The following is a 17321-nucleotide window of genomic DNA, read 5'->3' as shown; positions in this document are numbered from 1 at the left end:
TGAAATAGGATGCTGGTGTTTTATACTGGAAACAGCCCTGGAAGTCTGAAGGGGCAATGGTGAGAGGGTTGCGTATCAAAGGCACACATTGCATGCAGCTTCCCCAGCACAAAAAAGGTGGGAAAGGTGTTACTACGTGCCAGTGCCAGCCCAGGGGAGGCAAGGGGCTCATCCCAAGCCCTTCCGCAGCGAGTGGGAAGGAGGAGGTTGCTGACAGACTGGTCTTACTGGCACAGCGATCAGGGCTACATTGTCCTTTGCACTTTGCTGATGCTCCTGACATCCCAGTTGGGTGGGATCTTTCCTACTAAATGGAATTACAGGGGACGTATTTTCTTTTCTCTTGATTATTTGTGTAGTTTAAAGCATCCTGAACATTTTGAAGGAAAAAGAGAAAGGTGGCTGTGAGGGAAGGGGCACAGGTGCCGGCGATGAGGATGGGGAGATTTGAGGGGGGGAAGGCTCAGCTTGGCATGTCTGCTGAGACACCTTATTGTGCTAATTGAAGTGCAATGCTGCGCCTGTTTCTCTTGAAACTACTGGAGTAAGTTGTCTGTAACTATGTGGAGCAGAACAGGAAAACCTCTCGTGGCCAGAGGAGCGAGCAGCAGTGACCTGCTGGTGTTCACGGAGGCCAGGTGGCATTTTACCAGTTCCCAAGGCTCTGATTTTCTAATCAAAAAAGCTCCTCTGATTTTTTTTGCAGCTAAAGGGGAACGATCGTTCCTCCAAGTAGAAAACCTTTCCTTGCCTGTCTGTCCCCAAAACCCAGGGAAAAGGGGAGGACGGCTGCAGCAATCCAGCCTGAATGGCACTCAGCCTTTCGTGCTCACCCAGTGTCTGCAGTGCTTACTGCTCCCAAGGAAAGGCAGAAGCTGATCCCAAATTCAGACAGCTATTTCTTAAGGGCTGGGGGTTTTTGCTATCAAGAGCGAACGGGCTGCTCCCCTGTAAGGCATAAGAACTCTTCTGGCCAGGACAGACCCATGCAGAAGTCCGTGTCTCACCACCCAGCTAAGTTTGCTCATTTTTAGAGGGTTTTGTGAGGATCTTGTAGTTTGGTTTTTTTTTTTTCTGGCAGATGTAATTTTTGTCACCATAAACGATAGAATTTGACACCGCACCACACCAGGCCATTTGTCAACAACGTTTTCAACAGTTCAACCACATGCGTGTGCATGCACACACGAGTGCAGAAAGGAGAGGCAAGGGGGGAAAGTCTGGGGGCTCGGGGAAAGGCGGCCGTCCTCAGAGGCACACAAATGTGGAGCAAAGAGCCATATCTAACCACTGGGCTGGAAGCCGGGTTACGGCAAAGGTACCGAATGCAGATTCACCCCGAAACAAACCAAAAAAGTGTTGGGTTTGGCTCTATGTCATGGTTTTCTGTGCAGTCTGAAACGTCGCTTGCAATTTCTTTTGGGTACGGATAAATCCGAGCATCTACGTATAAAATCTGCCTCGCTGGAGCAATGGTAATAATAATTCACCCAAAGGTGGTGGGGTTTTTAAATATGCTTAAAAAAAGCAGGTTTTACTGCTAAAGTACTGTGTGATAGAGAGGAAGGGTTGTATATTAGGTAACAGTTTTTAAAACATCATTGGCTAATGGCAGCACATAATTTGGGAAACAACAGAATAAATGCATTGTTCCATCCCCGCACTTTACTATTCAGCCAATCTAAGCTGCTGAAGAAATAAGTGTTCAGGACATTTTACATCTGTTTTTGACAAGAAGCCTGGGTTTTTGCGTGTGGGTTTAGTCTTTTTTTTTTAAAAAAAAAAAAATCTGTTTGCTGCAGCTTTTTTACCAAGATTAGCATGGGAAAAGGCACTCTGTTTTATAAATGACAGGGTTTATCCTTTTAAAAAATGACTCTATTTCATCTTTTTTCAGCTGAAATCAGGGCACAGCATGTAAAAAATAGTAACATCAGCAACAGCCGTAAAACCCACAGCAGCAGCGTTACCTATTTAAACTAAACAACAGACAGCTCGTGCAATGGATAGAGTAACAAATTTTTGACCAGCCTAACATTTTGGGGGCTCCCTAGAAGTGCATGAAAACCTTAACTGCAGGACCAAAGTACAAACTGTTTCAGGATACAAGCGGAACATTTACTTGAAGTGGTTTCTAAAATGGGTTTAAGTCTGCATTTTGCACCACTAGTACATTCGGTTGAATGTTTTTCGGCTTTTTCAAACCAGTTCCTGCAGTTGCATCAAAGTTGTTGTTTTTTAAACAGCCTGTTTATTGCTGCTAAAACAAATATGGATTTGCCTCTCTTAAAAAGCCTAGCCAATGGGCTGGGATAAACTTTCTTTTCGTCCTTAAGGAGCCGATAGTCTGCATGATGAAATTATTTCATTTTACATCACGCGTAACGTTGCGGGGAGGGGGGGTGAATTTCCCTTTTGGGTGTTTGCTTGGCGAAAGGGGTTTGTGGGCTCTGCTTTATGTACGGAGCTCCAGAGAAGGACCGGCTATATGCAAACTCTGGCTGACACAATGCAGAGCTGCTCTGCTTAATTAGCTTGAGATGAGGGTGTTATTAAGGGCCTCCCCCCCCCCCTTCCTTTCTTACTGTTTATTCCTCCCTCCCTGAATATTACAAAAGGAACTGAAGAGGAAGTAGTTTTCCGCTAATAGAAAACGATGAGGAAGGGACTAGTGATGAGAGTAAATAAGAAACTACATCTAACACCAGGCTTCGCTTTACCGGCACTTTGGGGAAGGGAAACTGAGCAAATACAAAAATTTGGCAAAGTTTCTTCTATCTTTGTTTGCTTTTTATTGTGTGAGGGGGAAGGGGCACAGCCTGGGGTTGCAGCCGACATCTGCTGCTCGTTTCTTTTAAGAGAAGCACAACCTGGGGCAAACTCATCGCCTAACCCTGCTCGGGTCCTGCGGACCCCTTGGTCCCCCCCCAGCCAGCAGAGGATGTGGCTGCCCCGGCACCGGGGTTTTTGGGCACAGGCACCCGTGGAGTGGGGCGGCAGCTGTTTCGGATCCCCTTGTCAGCCGGTTGTACTGATCGCCTTTTCCTCTCTTAAAAACCTTCCCCGAAGCAGCGCTTTCTGGCAAATCTCATGCAGCGATGGTTTCCCCCCCATCCCTCATCAGTCAGCTCTCAACACCGGTCCCCTCTCAGCTCCCCCATCCCTGCAGAGCAGAAACATGCTGACTTTTTTTTTTTTAATGGGTCATATCTCATTTTTGCCTGCCTAGAATTTTCTTTTTTTTTTTTTTTTTGAATTTTCACGATGCCGGGAAGCAGGAGGGGGCTAGACACATCTATGCTGTCCGTCTCACCTCCAGGTCACTGACCCCAAACCCCTTGCCTAGCAGTGTCCCCGCATCCCACCAAGCCGTGCCACCTCTCCATGGGCAGGTTCAAACCCCATGGCAAAGCCGGGCTGGCGAGAGGAGCCACCGGCACCCCATCCTGCAGCCAGACGGATGCAGAGCATCATCCGGGAGAAGAGAAATCGGTACCTACCCCTTCGGCAGCTGGGCTGGCCTGGCCCGGGCGGTGGCTAGTGGGAGGCCGACATGGACCACGCTCCCTCCATCCTCCATACGGAGAAGGCATAACTCAGCCTCTCGTGAGCCACGTAACTGCAGCTCGTCATCTTACTGTCCATCTCGTCGCTCTGTAGCACCTGGTAGAGGAAGTCTATATACCGCGCCGCCAGCTTGAGGGTCTGGATTTTACTGAGTTTGTCAGAGGGCAAAGTGGGGATGATTTTCCTCAAGGCGGCAAAAGCTTCATTGAGCGACTGAGTCCTCTGCCTCTCTCTGACATTGGCCAGGATCCTCTGGCTCTGCAGTTCTTCATAAGATTGGGAGCTGGGACTGGACTTTTTCCCCCTCTTCCCTGGGTTGGGGCTGCCATCTTCGCTGGACTTCTTACTGTATCTTCTCTTCCTGCCAAATCTCTTTGGCTGCCTTTCCAGCTCCTCTTCACTGGTCCCCAAGCTATCCACAGGGGAAACAGGAGAACTGGAGCTTTCTTCCATGCTTTCTGCAAGAAGGGGAGGGGAAGAGACTTTCCCCCCCTCCTTATGTTATGTGAGTGTGTGTGTGTCTTAAATGTGCTTTAAATTCCTGAGACAGATCCTTTGGAAAAACAGGAGGGCTGCTTTTTTTTTTTTTTTTTTTTTTTTTTTTTTTTGCTGACCAAACGTTTTCCAGGTTGCTTGAAGGGCTCTTATTTCAAGGACCGGGGTTGTGCAAAAAATTGAGGTCTTGGAGAGAGGAAGTTATTCTAACTTTTTGGAAACTTTAGCTGAGCTCAGTTGCTAAATAGTTGTCAGAAGTGAGGGAGGTGCGGGGCTCCCTCCTGATTGGCCGGCCAGGTCAGTGGGAGGAAAGCTTTTCCCCTGCTAAACTTTCACAGTTTTATGTTACACTTAACTAAAATCTTGGGAATGCACCTCGAATAAAAGATAGCTGGCTGCCACCCCCACCCCCAGAGATGCTGATTTCGCAGCACCCCTCCAGCATAATCCCCTTGCTGGGGGGTTTGGGGGGGCTGAGCGCTTGCAGGATGCATCCAGCCCACGCTGCTGAGGGTCCTGCTCCCAACTCCATGGCCAGGCAGCAGCGGTACCCTGCCCCGGTCAGGGTGCACCCAAGAAGGTGCCCCATTTTTGCAAAATAACACCCTGTTTTGCACCCCTCTGGTGCTGAGAATCTTGCAAACCCCCCTCTGTCCCTGACAGCACCCTGCTCCACAGACCCCTGCCCTGCAGAGATGGGATGGGGACCTGCCTCAGGGTCCCAGGGGTGACCCCAGGGTGGCAGAAGTCCCCTGGGGTGCGTTGAGCTGTGGGAAAGGTGGAGGTTCGGGGGCAGCCAGGGGAAGCTCCTGCAAGACCCCTCTTGTGGGGGGCATGGAAAGACCCTCCTGGACTAACCCAGTGGAGCCCAAAATATGGGTCATCTGGAAAGCAGCTTATTTCTATAATTTATAGAAACCCCATGGAGAGTACCCCGGAGAGGCAATGCCGGTCACATAGCCCATCTGCCCGCTATTTTTCTACACCCCCCACTCCCCGTTAAATACTAAATAGTACATTTTTGGGGAAACAAGAGCCAAGGTAGATAGGAGGGTGTCTTTGCCTTCAGACTATCCTGCTGTTGAAATCATGGTATCCCAGCACATAAAAATCGTGGTAGCAGCTCCAGGGTCTCTGATGTATCAAACAGAGATGTCGGATCTCTTTTTCCCCTCCATCACACCAGGGAAAATGTGGGAAAACTCTACTCGCTTCCGTGGAGCTAAGGCAGAGCAAAATCAGATTTGGACCTCTGATTTTAGTTACAGCCCAAATTGCAGGAACAGACGCATTCCTGAGTAGCAAAGATCATGTTTTCAATACGGAGCAGGAAAATAAAATAAAACAATAATAAAAATAAATAAGACAAAAGAAACCAGTGAAATGTGGATGTTGTATCAGAAGAATTAGTTTGGAGCGGATTTCTTTGCAAAGTTTTCCAGTAGGTATCAACACTCATTAATGGAAAAAATAATGTCTGGTTTGATTGGAAAGTGTTCCTTGGTAGGAGAAGGAATTTTGGCTTGCCTGGGGCTGACTCCACTACTGGTAGGTAATGTTTATAGTGGAAAGACTTCCCCAGGCAGCCCCTGGGGAGAGCCTGTGTTTGCTTTCAAAAGGAAAGGTTTTCAGGTGCAGCACAGAAGTCGGAAAGCAAGGCAGTTCTGCAAATAGATTTTTAATCCAATTTAAGACCCCGGCGAGTCAGACAGGACGGGTGCCTCTCCTGCTCGCACCCCAAAGCCAGGTTTCCAGAAAGGTTCGGAGCTGGGGGTTGGCAACTGCTTTGCATCTGTGACCTGGTGGTCCATGTGTACAGCGGGCTGGGATGGTGTTTACCAGCCCTGTGGACCCGAAGGCAGAGACCATCCATGGCTGACTTAGGGCAAGCAATGTTTATGCTGGGAAAACCTAAGGAACAGCCCCTCGCCAGCCCCGTAAGTGGAATAAACTGCTACTGATAGTGGTGCCGATGTGAACTGTGTCTCGGAGGGCAAAACACCCCTCATAAGGGGTATTTAGTTTGTACTTGAGGTAATTAGAAGTCTACTCTTTTTAATGCATGAGATCGTTTCCAAGTATTAAGAGAAGTCACCAGCAGAGACCGGAGGGGCACCTCCGCTTTCTAGCTGCAAAAAGCACGATTCTCCCAGTAAACAGGTTCCCCGCTAACGGCAGTGGCTCTCCGGCGCTCGCACCGTGTTTATGGAGGGTAAGCTGTCGTGGATTTGCAGGGATGCGTGTGGAGTGTGGGAGGACAGCTGGGCCACAGGACTGAGCACCCAGTGTGCTGCCCAAAGGTGCTGTAGGCACCTGTGAGAGGCTGCTCGGGGAGGGAGAGGGCTCTGGTTTGGGCTGTGTTTGAGAGCACCAGCGGCAAGGGGAGCAGAGCTGAGCTTGCGAGAGCTAACGGAGCTGCTCATTGCTGCCTCTCCTCTCCCCATGCCCTGCAGACGTGCATGCTGATACTTATTCTGCATCTTCCTTTTGCCCCGCCGTGCCACCAAAGGCAGGACAACTTCCTGGGGAGTAAGGTGTTTCCATGGAGAGGAGCTTGGTCCTTCCAGGGGCTGGGGTCAGAGGGGTTTTGGTGGTGGACTGCATGGATGCATCTCAAAATGCCCAATTCTCAGCTGGCACAGGCATTTTGCCTTTGGGATAGCCCCCGGCTCCATTCCATACAGGAGCAGCCACGGGTGGATGCACAGGAGCCATGCAGCTCCTGGGCATTGTGCTGGAGCTGTGGTGGCAAAAGGATGCAACCGTGTGGTGCAGACCTGGTCCAGCCGAGTGGTTGCTGCTCCTGGCGCTCTCGGCTGTGCCTCTCCAAGCTGCACAGCACAGTGCTCCCACGGCAGAGCAGCCCCTCGCTCCTCCACACACCGTGGCTGTATTAAATAAATGAGCAACCCCAGCCCCCTGCCTGGCTTCTGCAAATGAGACCGAAGGAGTGTTTGCACGACAGAGTGAGGCAGGATTTCTCCCTAAGGGGGCTGTTGCTGTGCGTAACCTCTAAATGTGCAAAGCTTTTTAGTATCAGGCAGGCTTCATTAGGGGAAATTTATGGTGAAACTTGGCTGTGTCATAATTATGAAGTCTATAAGCCTGGCTCCAACGAGCATCGCTCCAGAGCTGCTGTGTATGTGTGTACTCTTTACGGCTGCTGAGTCCCCTAGCAGTACTTAGTGCCAGAGCTAAGTACAGTGTTGACAATACTGCAAATATCTTCCCTTGGAGCAGACCAAAGGCATGGTCTACGTGTACACAGACCCGGGTGAAATGTGATCTGGTTCTCCTGAAGGAAGAGGGAGTTTTGAGAGGCTTGTGGGGGAGGCACGCGCTACGAAGGTACCGCTGGCAAAGAAGGATGGGGTGGATGCGTCCTTCCTGCTATCACTGCGTGGTGGGAAAGAGGTTATGGAATAAAAACTGCTATATGATAAATAGTTTTGGTGAAAGTTTAATACCCTGTTTAAATGTGACATCCACCATGCTGCTGCTGCTGTACCATTGCCATTACCAGGCTCCTACAATTTCTTTCTAGAGGGACACAATGGACACAGACTGGGCTTTGGGGGCAGTGCTTATTCTCTGTAGGAAGCCTGTGGTCCACTTGTCCCTGTGGCAGGGCTTGGCCAGCAAATCACCCTTCAGCCCCTCTGCACTGCAGAGCAGAACTCTTGTATTTCTGCCTCCTGCCACCCTTCCCTCTGCCCACAGCAGGAACTTGGGGAAGGTTGGGTGCCCTGGCAGTAAAGGCAATAGCACTTCCACGCACTCAGACTGCTCTACCAGCTCCTCTCTGCTGGGGGAGCTGCCAGGGCTGCAAATTTTTGGAGCAAACTGAAAGAAGAAAGATGCTGTTGTGCTTACTGCCTTCCTCCTCCTCGCTACCTGCCGCTATAGAGAGAAGCATCATTTATTTTGCCTTTCAGAAATGTCCCCATTGCAAATTGCATCCAGTGTTGAATGGCCTCTACTGTAGCCAGGTCTAATTAAGCTGATTTGTATTTTTTTTTTTTTTTGCCCCCCCCTTGCCTTCAGTGTGATTTAGTGGGTAATTCCTTAGTGTTTGTGCAGCAACTACTAAATGTGATCTGGTGTGTGCATCTTCCACATGCTGTCTTTGCAACTTCTGCTTTCTGGGCTTTGTTTCCTTATTCCTCGCCTTGCTCCGCAGCAGCGGCCAGACGTGGCAGGCGGATGTTTCCCAAAGCATTCACCCTGCAGTGACAAGTTTATAATCAAAAGCAAAGGAGCGGTGAGTGAGCAGTGCAGATAAGAGGCAGGAGGTAAAGGGGAGCAAGGCTTTAGGGATAAGACAGTTGGAGCAAAGCATGGTTTCAAAGTAATTGGATACGCTAACATCGGAGTTTTGTGCAGGAATGTACATCTGTTTCTGAACTGTTACCAGCTGATGTGCCCGCTCTTCCTTTCTGCTTCCTCAGTTATAAACCCTCGGAGCAGCAAGATACAAGCAAAAGGAGAGGCTGACCTGGGGACAGCAAGTCCTATTGCCTGCTAATCCTGCCAATAAATGCAGTCAAGGTCAAGGGGTGCTTTTGATTTGCAAAGATGTTGCTGGGGCAGCTGGGTGTGCTGATGCCTGCCCTGTGGGGAGGTTTGATGGATCCACCTGGCTTCCCGAGCTTTGTGCGGGAGGAGGCTGCAAATACGGACCTCTTTAGGAAAGGTTTTAGAGGAGAATGACAGAAAAGAGAAGGGACTTAAAGATTTCCCCAGTGGACATCTTTCTCCTGAGAAAGCCTCACAGGCCCTTTGTCCACCTACTTTATGAAGGAGGCAGCTCCATCCAAGCTCTGACCAAGCAAGGTGTGAATTGCAAGGGCCAGCTTTCCAGCCTTTGCTTTATTTGCCGTGTGTACCGTCAGGACAAACTGTCTACAGTGTAAGCGATTTGCATTTATCAAAATAATACAAAAAAACACTATGGTGAGTCAGATTGTTAAAATGCACTGCAATTCACATTTTTTCTGAGGCCCAGGTTCTGCAAAGCACTGACGCATGCCTTGGAGAAGAAAGGGGCATCTGAGTCCTGCTAACATCTGTGGGACGTAGACAGGTGTTCAAAGGCATGTGAATGCTAAATACAGGCCTGAAATTCTGCTCTGAACCCCCTCTGAAATAAGAAAGATGTTTTTTCAGTGGCTTCTACAGGTTTTGGAAGGAGATCTCAAACATTAAGCTGTTGGAGGATCAGTTCACATCTCCTGGTCATCCAAGCTCTGTTGTCAATGGGACAAGGATAATTTAGACCAGACACAGCTCTGCCTCCAACTCTGAGTGCGGTGTTTTAGGTCTGATTAGAAATCTGTGCAATTTCTCATGTTGGTAGCGTTGGAAAGATAGCGTGTCCTGCTGTAAGAAGAAACCAAAAGGCAGTGGCATCGCAATTGTGGATTCTATTTTTAATGATAGTGCAAAGCAAAAAAGAAGAACTGGCATTTGGGGGAGTAAAAAGTAGTAGCTATCACAATTCCAAAAATAACATTTCTATTTTAGATCATTTACCCGAGGCTACCACTAATTGCAGATCAGAGTGGAATGTCTCTCTGGGAATCCGTGGGGAAGACAGATTATTTTTTTTCCCTTTTTTTGGAAGGTGAAATATTAATTGCGGCTGCAGCAGTAGTAGCTTAAAACCTGGGCTAGGAAAACTGAAAGTATTTTTTCATGAACTGGAAAATCAAAGCTTGTGAAATATATTTTTCTCCTTGCCTTTTCCTCCCCCATCTCCAGCCTCATTGAACTGGGAAGGAAGGGCTTCCCACCAATGTCAAGGAGAATCCAAAACCAGCCCGGCTGTTCCAACAGCGCTTGGGCACTGCTGGGATGGGTCAGGCTTCTGTGTATTTTTTTGGACTGCAACAGCCACTTGAAGGCAGGTATATTCAAAACAACATCAAGTTTGTCTTCCAGTTTTGAGTATTGCTTGACAGCCATTCCATCTCCAGGAGATGGAGAACTGCTTCCACTGAGGTGCCAGGGCTGCTCCCGGGATGAACCTTGTGTTGACTTCAGCTGTGCAAGTGTGGACTGTGGGCTGGAAAGGGTTTGGCCAAGCTGACACCAATGTAGGGAGCCTGACCTCATCTCCGTGTCCAGGCCATGAAGAGAGGGACTGTCCTTTCTGGGTCTACATGGTGGACCCCCTCCTTGTGGACAGCAAAACAGGTCTGCAGAAGTTGATGGCCTCAGGTCAGTGTTTTGTCTTTAATCTGGGAAGCCCCAGAAACAATGTAAGGAAGGCACTGATCCCATCAAGGAGTTATAAGTCTTGTAAGTCCTGTGTCTTAGATGCCTTCAACAGCCCCTTCTGAAGGTGTTGGCAGGATCCCAGGGTGAAAATTGTTCCTGCTGGGCACAGGTGCCTTTGCAAACACCGTGCTCCTTTGCTTAGCTCCTGTTTTGGATCCAGCCACTGACCGTAGGGTGGGCACAGCAGTCTGTGATTCAATTACTCTTTTTACACACCTCAAAACCCACAGTCACTGTGAATCCACATGGCTGGAAAGCCCACCAAGAGAAAGTCCAGAGTACTGTTGCTTGTATTCCTGCATTTCAGTATTTTTGAGGATTAACAGTGACCCTAGAGATAAATCAGCCTTGTAGTTAGACTGTGTTGTGACGTGAAAGGACAGCAACAAAGTACTGGAAAGTAAAGCCCTGGTGTAATTATACTGCAATTTAAATAAATCACTTTTCCCATGGTCCGCATAAGAATCTTTCTCAAAGCATATTACAAATCAGCTTTCCCCTTCTCCACTCAAACCACTTTGAATGCTATGTCAGGGGGATGCATGGCGCGGGCGATATGTCTCCTTATTGCTGGCCAGGGGGGGTTCACAAATGCCTCCTAAGCGCACAGACGCCACCTGAAAAATTGCACCCATTGATGTGTGCGAAGGCAGATCCAGAAGTAGCTTTATTTGCCTGGGTGTTTTGCTCAGCAGATATGAACGCAGAGAGGAGGGATTTGTTGCCCTGAACCTTAGCTGGCTAAGTTTTAACTGTTGAGGATACCTCTAGACCTTAACCACCAAGGTACAGTGCTCTGCAGTTCAGATCTTGGGTAAAGGGGAAGCCAAAATGATGAGCTAGGACATAGGCAGCTATAAGGTAGCTCTGCCTGGAGAAGAAAAACCCCTCCCAAGAGCTGGGTGCATATCTGCTGGCAGCCCCAGGAAAAGCTCTGGTGGAGCTCCTTGGGTTTTTTGGAATTGTCAGAATTTGGAAAAGTCACTATTTTCAATGCCAGGGCAAAAGAAGGGGGAAATTGTTAAGGTTTCTGAAGTAAGAAACCCTGAATTTTCAAGGAGAAGAGGATGGGGTCAGTTAAAATAAACTATTTGTAGTCTCTTTGGCCAGCTCTGGACTTTACCTTGGCTTTGGCTGATATCTGAGCCACTCAGTTTGCAAACCCTGGAGCCCTCCTTTGCCCAGATAAAAACGGACATCTGTCCTCATTTCTCATCCCACAGCACTATAATTCTCCAATCATTTCTTCTAGGGCTTAAGCCATAGTTGAGGCCACCATATCATGTTGCATACGTCTTCTGGCTAAGGGAGACTGGACAGCTCATTAGCAGCGCTCGTTGATGGGCTGGATGGGTTGCTGCCGAGTGACAGGTCATTCATCATGGTTCCCAGCAGTGAAAAGTCCCACCTTTGAAGTGTTCCCACTCACCATCAGCCTGGTAGTGGGATCCCAGAGATGGGACCGTGGTTTCCTGTACCAGAGAGGAAGAGCTCTACTAGTTGGATCGCTGTCACCCTTGTGCCAACTCAAGCAAATGGGCTAAACCTCCCATAATATTCATCTACTGAAAACAGTGAGCTATACTTTCTGCCTCCAAGGCTGTGGAGCCCGTTATGAGCCAAATTGCAGCTGTTCTCCCACACCTTGGCAGAAAAAAAACCCAAATGCCTACAGTTTGTTTTCTCTTTCTTGGAAACACTGCTTAAAAATCACAGCCACTCTTCCTTTGTTATCCATCTTTTTAAAACATGGTTTAACAACAGTGCTTCTCTGGGTCTTCAGACATTACTGATGCTGTCGCAGCAGCAGGACAAAGTACGGCATCCCAGTGCCCAGCCTGCTGCTTGGGTTTGGTTGAAGAATATGGGACTAACTTGCACGCCAGGAGGGCTGTGGCTCACACTTTTTGAAGGGTGATTGGTGCCTTTTAATGTATTTGGTGGTTCAGTTTCTTAGAAGGAGGGTGGGACCTGGTAAGGATCCCTTGGATATCAGCTGAGAAGTGAAATGAGTTGGTTTATGTCTTCTGTGTCTTGCTTTCATGTATTTAAATGACCTGGAAGAGGGAAGGGGTATCGCCTTGGAGAACCCTTGGGTGGCTGGTGGATCTCTTGCTAAGCAGATAAAGAAAAACCTGACAGAATTAGTTATTGAGGGAAAAAATCTTTGTTTTCTAAATAGAACAATGTTTTCTGAAACATGTCAACATTCCTAGGAAAACATGGTTTCTTTAGGAAAATGAGGCACCCTAACTCTGACTCCTTTACCTCCATGTGTTGCAGTTTCGTTTTACTTGTGTGCCCAGGTACTTTAGCTGCCTGCTGCCCTTGCTCCCTGCTTTGACATCGCTGATAAACCACGGCAGCTGAGCAGGAGGGAGTTTACCATGTCCTGGGTTGCCTGGCCACGAGAGGAGTGGACACAGAAAGCCAGTGGCTCTCTTTGATTTTTGCTGCAGCAATGGGCTGGCACCTTCTGATCAAATTGCTTGGTTATCAGCCAGTTTGGTTTCACTTGGATATTTACTTTGATGCTGAAAGGTTAAAATCTTCCATTTAAGAAAATAAATCACTAAGTACACTTAAAACATCAGAAGGGACAGTCAGCCAAACCTGCTCAGCTGAGAGAGGAAATTGTTTTTCTCAGACTAGTTAAAACTTCTGCTTTTTTCTTTGTCTTTACCAACACCTATTTAACTCAAGCACCTGAATAAACTTTGAGGAGAAAAGATAGCTTTGTTAAAGACCCAACTGGACCCCGAAAGATTGAGTTCCACTTCTGGGACCCTCAGCAAATCCAGGGGAAACCAGGCTTGGCATTCATAGTGAGATCTGGGGAGAAAAAGCAGGAAAGGCTCATCATTTCTTTCAAAAACAATTAGGTGAAAAAGCCCCAACCCAAACAAACAAATTCTCAGAAGTTAAGGTTGGCTGAATTTAAAAGAAGCAACTATAAGATTAATAAATTAGCATCATTGATTTTGGATTGTCGTTCCAGAGATGTTAAGTGAACTGGCTGTTCTCTCAATGGTAACAGCCTTTACCTTTGTAGATATATTGTCCGTCAGGACCATGGCACAAGTCTTCTTTACCTAGGTGTAAAAACATGACTGTATATAGACCCTAAAGCTGGTGTAAAGGAATGTACCTGTACTAGCTGAAATCACTGGAAATGCAATTTTCAGGGAAACAGCTGCATCCCACAAAGGCCCAGGAAGAGCAATCCTGCAAAGCATCTGTGGATTTGCATGTGTAGTGTCAGAGAAGATGCGTGTTTGGGTGAGGCAGCAGGTATTTTAACCTCCCAACCCTGCTGAGATATCCTTCCCCACCTCCATTGCTGCTTGGCTCCATTGCATTCCTGGTGTTCTTCGCTGGGCAAGGGTGACTTGCTCAATATTATCCTGAGCCTTGCTGTGTTGGGATTGAATGTTAGGAAGCAGTGCTCCAGCGGCACTGTAAGAAGCTGGGCTCTAATTTTTCTGTCCCAGCTGCCCACATCCTACCTTCAGCATCACAGATGGGAAGTGGGCTTGAGAAATACTCCTGGTTAAGCTGTAAGGTGCATTATAGGGCTGGATGCACCACCGCACTCTTCATGGTGAGGCATATTTTGGTCTCTATGGGAGAGAATGATGTCCTATACGGTCAACTGTAAGCATTTACTTCCTTACGTTGAAATGAAGAGGGTGAGTGATGCACGTGCTCAAACCTTCTCCCAATTCAGGAGGTGACATGGGTAGCAGCTGCAGCCTAAGGATATGGTCTAGCTTCCATGTTGTCCAATCCTTGAATTAAAACAATAACACTGCATAGTAGCTCTCTTTGTCATGAGGACAAGAACATGTGGATTGCAAAAATATTGCGTTTTTGTGTATTTTAGCTCAGGAGGTCTTTTAACTTGCATTTAATTGCTGAAGGAGGAGAGCTATAAAGCATACCTGTCCTCAGCCTGAACCTCCCCCAGCTTTTTCATTATCAGTTGAGCTTTGCAATTTATTTTTTTTTTTCCTGGCATCAATACTACTGTGATGTTTCATTTCCTTCTCTTTTGCGCTTTTGGCAAAGATAAAATTTACTGTCGGTTCCACTATATGCTCTATCAGGTGACTCGGAGTCTGATCCACAACTTGCAAAGTCAGCAGAAAACTTTATGTTGCTCTCAGCAGGCTTTACGGCGACCTTTAATAATTCTGCCCTCCCAAGGGGGCTGAAGTACGAATCCAGTAGGCATTTGTCGTGTCTCAGTCTCCTAAAGGGCCAATAATTTCTTGCAATATTTTTGTAGGCCTTTGATCCATCACTGTTGCTTGATTGTGCTTTGAAAACTTAATAGCACCCCATATCCCACACTTATTAAATTCAAATTCTCCAGTTGCATTTCCCTGGAAGATACATAAAAATAACACATGGAGGAAATATAACTGGAAGATCCTTTGTATAAGCTGGCTTACATTTCGTATGTGGGGAAGACACTGAAACCATTGCTTTTGCACTCGTGACAGAACCATCTGTATAATTTTGATCTAGCAGAGTATTTCTGAAAAAGCAATAATAGGCTGGGGAGCTGTGTGCTGGCTTCAAAGGCTCAATTTTCAGTTTGCCACCAGGCAGCCTTTCATTTAGAAAGAATTAGCATTGGAGGCACCTAGCTGTAGAAGTTGCCGTGGGCTCTGACTATAGATGTCTCTGGTGGGATTTTAGTGCGGCTCTTCTGTAGTTCTACCATCGTTGGAAGGTAGTTATTTCGGGGTTGGGATGAGGATGTCATTGAAGGCTCCCAGAAATGCTCAGCTGATTGAAAGGGAAGGGTGAAGCAGGGTGGTAGGCTGTTTTCTGGAGGGTGGTAGGGTGGGAGATGCAACCAGATTTGGGTGGAAGCACTCCCACAAGAAGCAGGAGGACAGATGATCCATTAGCTGCTGGGAGGATGGGAGAGGGAGAGAACTGGAGTCCCTTGGGGATCCCCAGTTTACGAGGTCCCTTTACCACCCAGCTCATGTGAACGAGCTTCTGCTCGAGTGACATCCTGGGGACAGCTCAAACCCACAGTGAAAATGGGGAAATACTTTTAATCTCTATTTTCTGGGGTCTCACCAGGAGGCAGGTGGGACATCTCTGATAAATTCCAGTAAAGCCATCTGATTCCCGTGCAAAGTCCCTTGCAAGCACCAAGCTACCCACAGGCATGCGAGCAGCCCTTTGCTCAGACCTCACCTCTCTGAAAGCATGTTCTCCACTGGAAAGCTGTTCTCCATGTCTCAGCCATGAACGAAGCCTGAGGAGAACAGAGAGCTCGGTTCCACCAAAAATAAAACAGGCACCAAGCAGCCTTGGGCAGGGTGATGGAACGCTTCCACTGCCTCTGATTTGCCCTGGGTCAGCCTCACCTTGGGAACTGTGAGATTTGGGTGGCTAACAAAGAGCTGAGGTCTCCAGCTCAACAGGCACTAACAGCACTTTCTGAACCTCTGGCGGGGCTGGTGGGATGCATACCTTCTAGCTTACGAGGCAAAGCTTAAATTAAAAGCTAGAAACATCAGCGTCTCACGGCATATTGTGCAACCGGAGCTCAGTGATATTTTGTAATTAGAGTTGCTCCCTGCTTTTTGTGTGTTTTTCTGGTTTGTGTGTTTTTTGGTTGTTGTTTTTTTTTTTTTTACTGTGAGATCTGGTTTTCTGATGGGAGCACAGGCTGAAAAAAACTGATTCAGAAAGCAAATAATAAAAAAAATTTGATTGGTTGAAAATAAACAACTTGTTTTCAAGGAAGAAGAGAACTTCCTAAAGGAAGTTTTCACAACCATGAAAAGTTTTATTTGGGGGACAGCAGGAGGCTATATGCAGCAACGCTTACTGCAAGTATTACAAAAGATGAATCTTCAGCCTGACCTCACAATACAACAATTTTGAGAGCCCCGAAGTGTGACTGCTCTTTTTAAGATAGTTGTCTTTCTCTGAACAAAAACAATTCTGTGGGCAAGGATGGATTGGAGGTTTTATCATGAAAACTTTGCAAGGTTGGTGTTGTCTTGGCAAAGGTACATAGAAACAAAACATGCGGCTGAGGAAATGTGTGGGACCCTGGAGGAAACGGCTTTTGGGTGCTTTCTTCTGCTGATATGAGCCTGTTAACAGCAGAGTGGGCTTTTCCAGCAGCACTTTTGGGACAATCAACAAGAGTCAGATGTGCTCAGCCTGTCGGTGCTGAAGGGCCAATCTCAGCCCCAATGCCCCCAGACCCTTCATCCCAGTCCCCAGACATGGGTTTCGTGCAGGAACTTTCCAGCCTGGGCACCTCTCCACCTCGGCACTTCATTCTACTGTGTGGCTGGATACCATGAACGCAGAGGAATGAGATGGGACGGGGTGGGGGTTTTTTTCTCCCAGTGAGTGTTCCCAGCACCATATCCCACAGCTGCTGTAGGGGTTTATATCCCCGCAGCAGGAAGGAGGCAGGAGCGGGCAGACTGCATCGCTCCTCACATGCAATGGGGTAAAACGCCCGGTGAATGCAGCAGGAGCAGAGTCAGGCCGATGCAGACCAATTTAGAAATTTGCAAGCAAACATCTGTCAGGCACTCAGTAGAGATAAATAACAAAATCAGACCGGAGCAGACATATGACGAAATCCTTCCATGTGGAGGGAAGGGGGAGGGGGATGGCAATCCAACGTGTACTAATATTTTCATTACAATGCAAGGCGTATCAGTAACAGACACACGTGAAGCTATGGAAATGTGGGGTACGTTGTTGTTCCATATGTTTTAAATATCATTAAGTAGGCCAGTTTTGTCGTATATTTGATATTCTGGCTGTTGTCGCTAGGACTGGACCAACCGTTTCATATGGAATATGAATTGGCCTTGAGCTCAGTCTCATCGCTGACCCAAAGAGTTTTGCAAAATGCATTTCTAACCTGAGAAACGATAGGCTGGATCTCGCGCTGTGGGAGGAGGGTGGCTGGTCGTACACTTGAC

The 17321-nt window shown here is 47.6% G+C and overlaps 1 protein-coding gene across 1 annotated transcript in view; it reads right to left on the bottom strand.

The window, feature by feature from the left end:
- TWIST2 (twist family bHLH transcription factor 2) overlaps positions 1 to 4180 on the bottom strand; it is a 37580-nt gene extending 33400 nt beyond the window's left edge. The window contains exon 1 of the mRNA XM_037398906.1: positions 3501 to 4180. Within this exon, the coding sequence (XP_037254803.1) occupies positions 3538 to 4020 (483 nt within the window). The 5' untranslated portion in view covers positions 4021 to 4180 and the 3' untranslated portion in view covers positions 3501 to 3537. The remainder of the gene's footprint in view (positions 1 to 3500) is intronic.
- Between the last annotated feature and the right edge of the window lie 13141 nt (positions 4181 to 17321).

The sequence above is a fragment of the Falco rusticolus genome, chromosome 8 (assembly GCF_015220075.1).
Source record: "Falco rusticolus isolate bFalRus1 chromosome 8, bFalRus1.pri, whole genome shotgun sequence".
In the NCBI taxonomy this organism is placed as follows: Eukaryota; Metazoa; Chordata; class Aves; order Falconiformes; family Falconidae; genus Falco; species Falco rusticolus.
The sequence above is the reverse complement of the archived record's forward strand: the minus strand, read 5'-3'. Positions and strand labels throughout refer to the sequence as shown.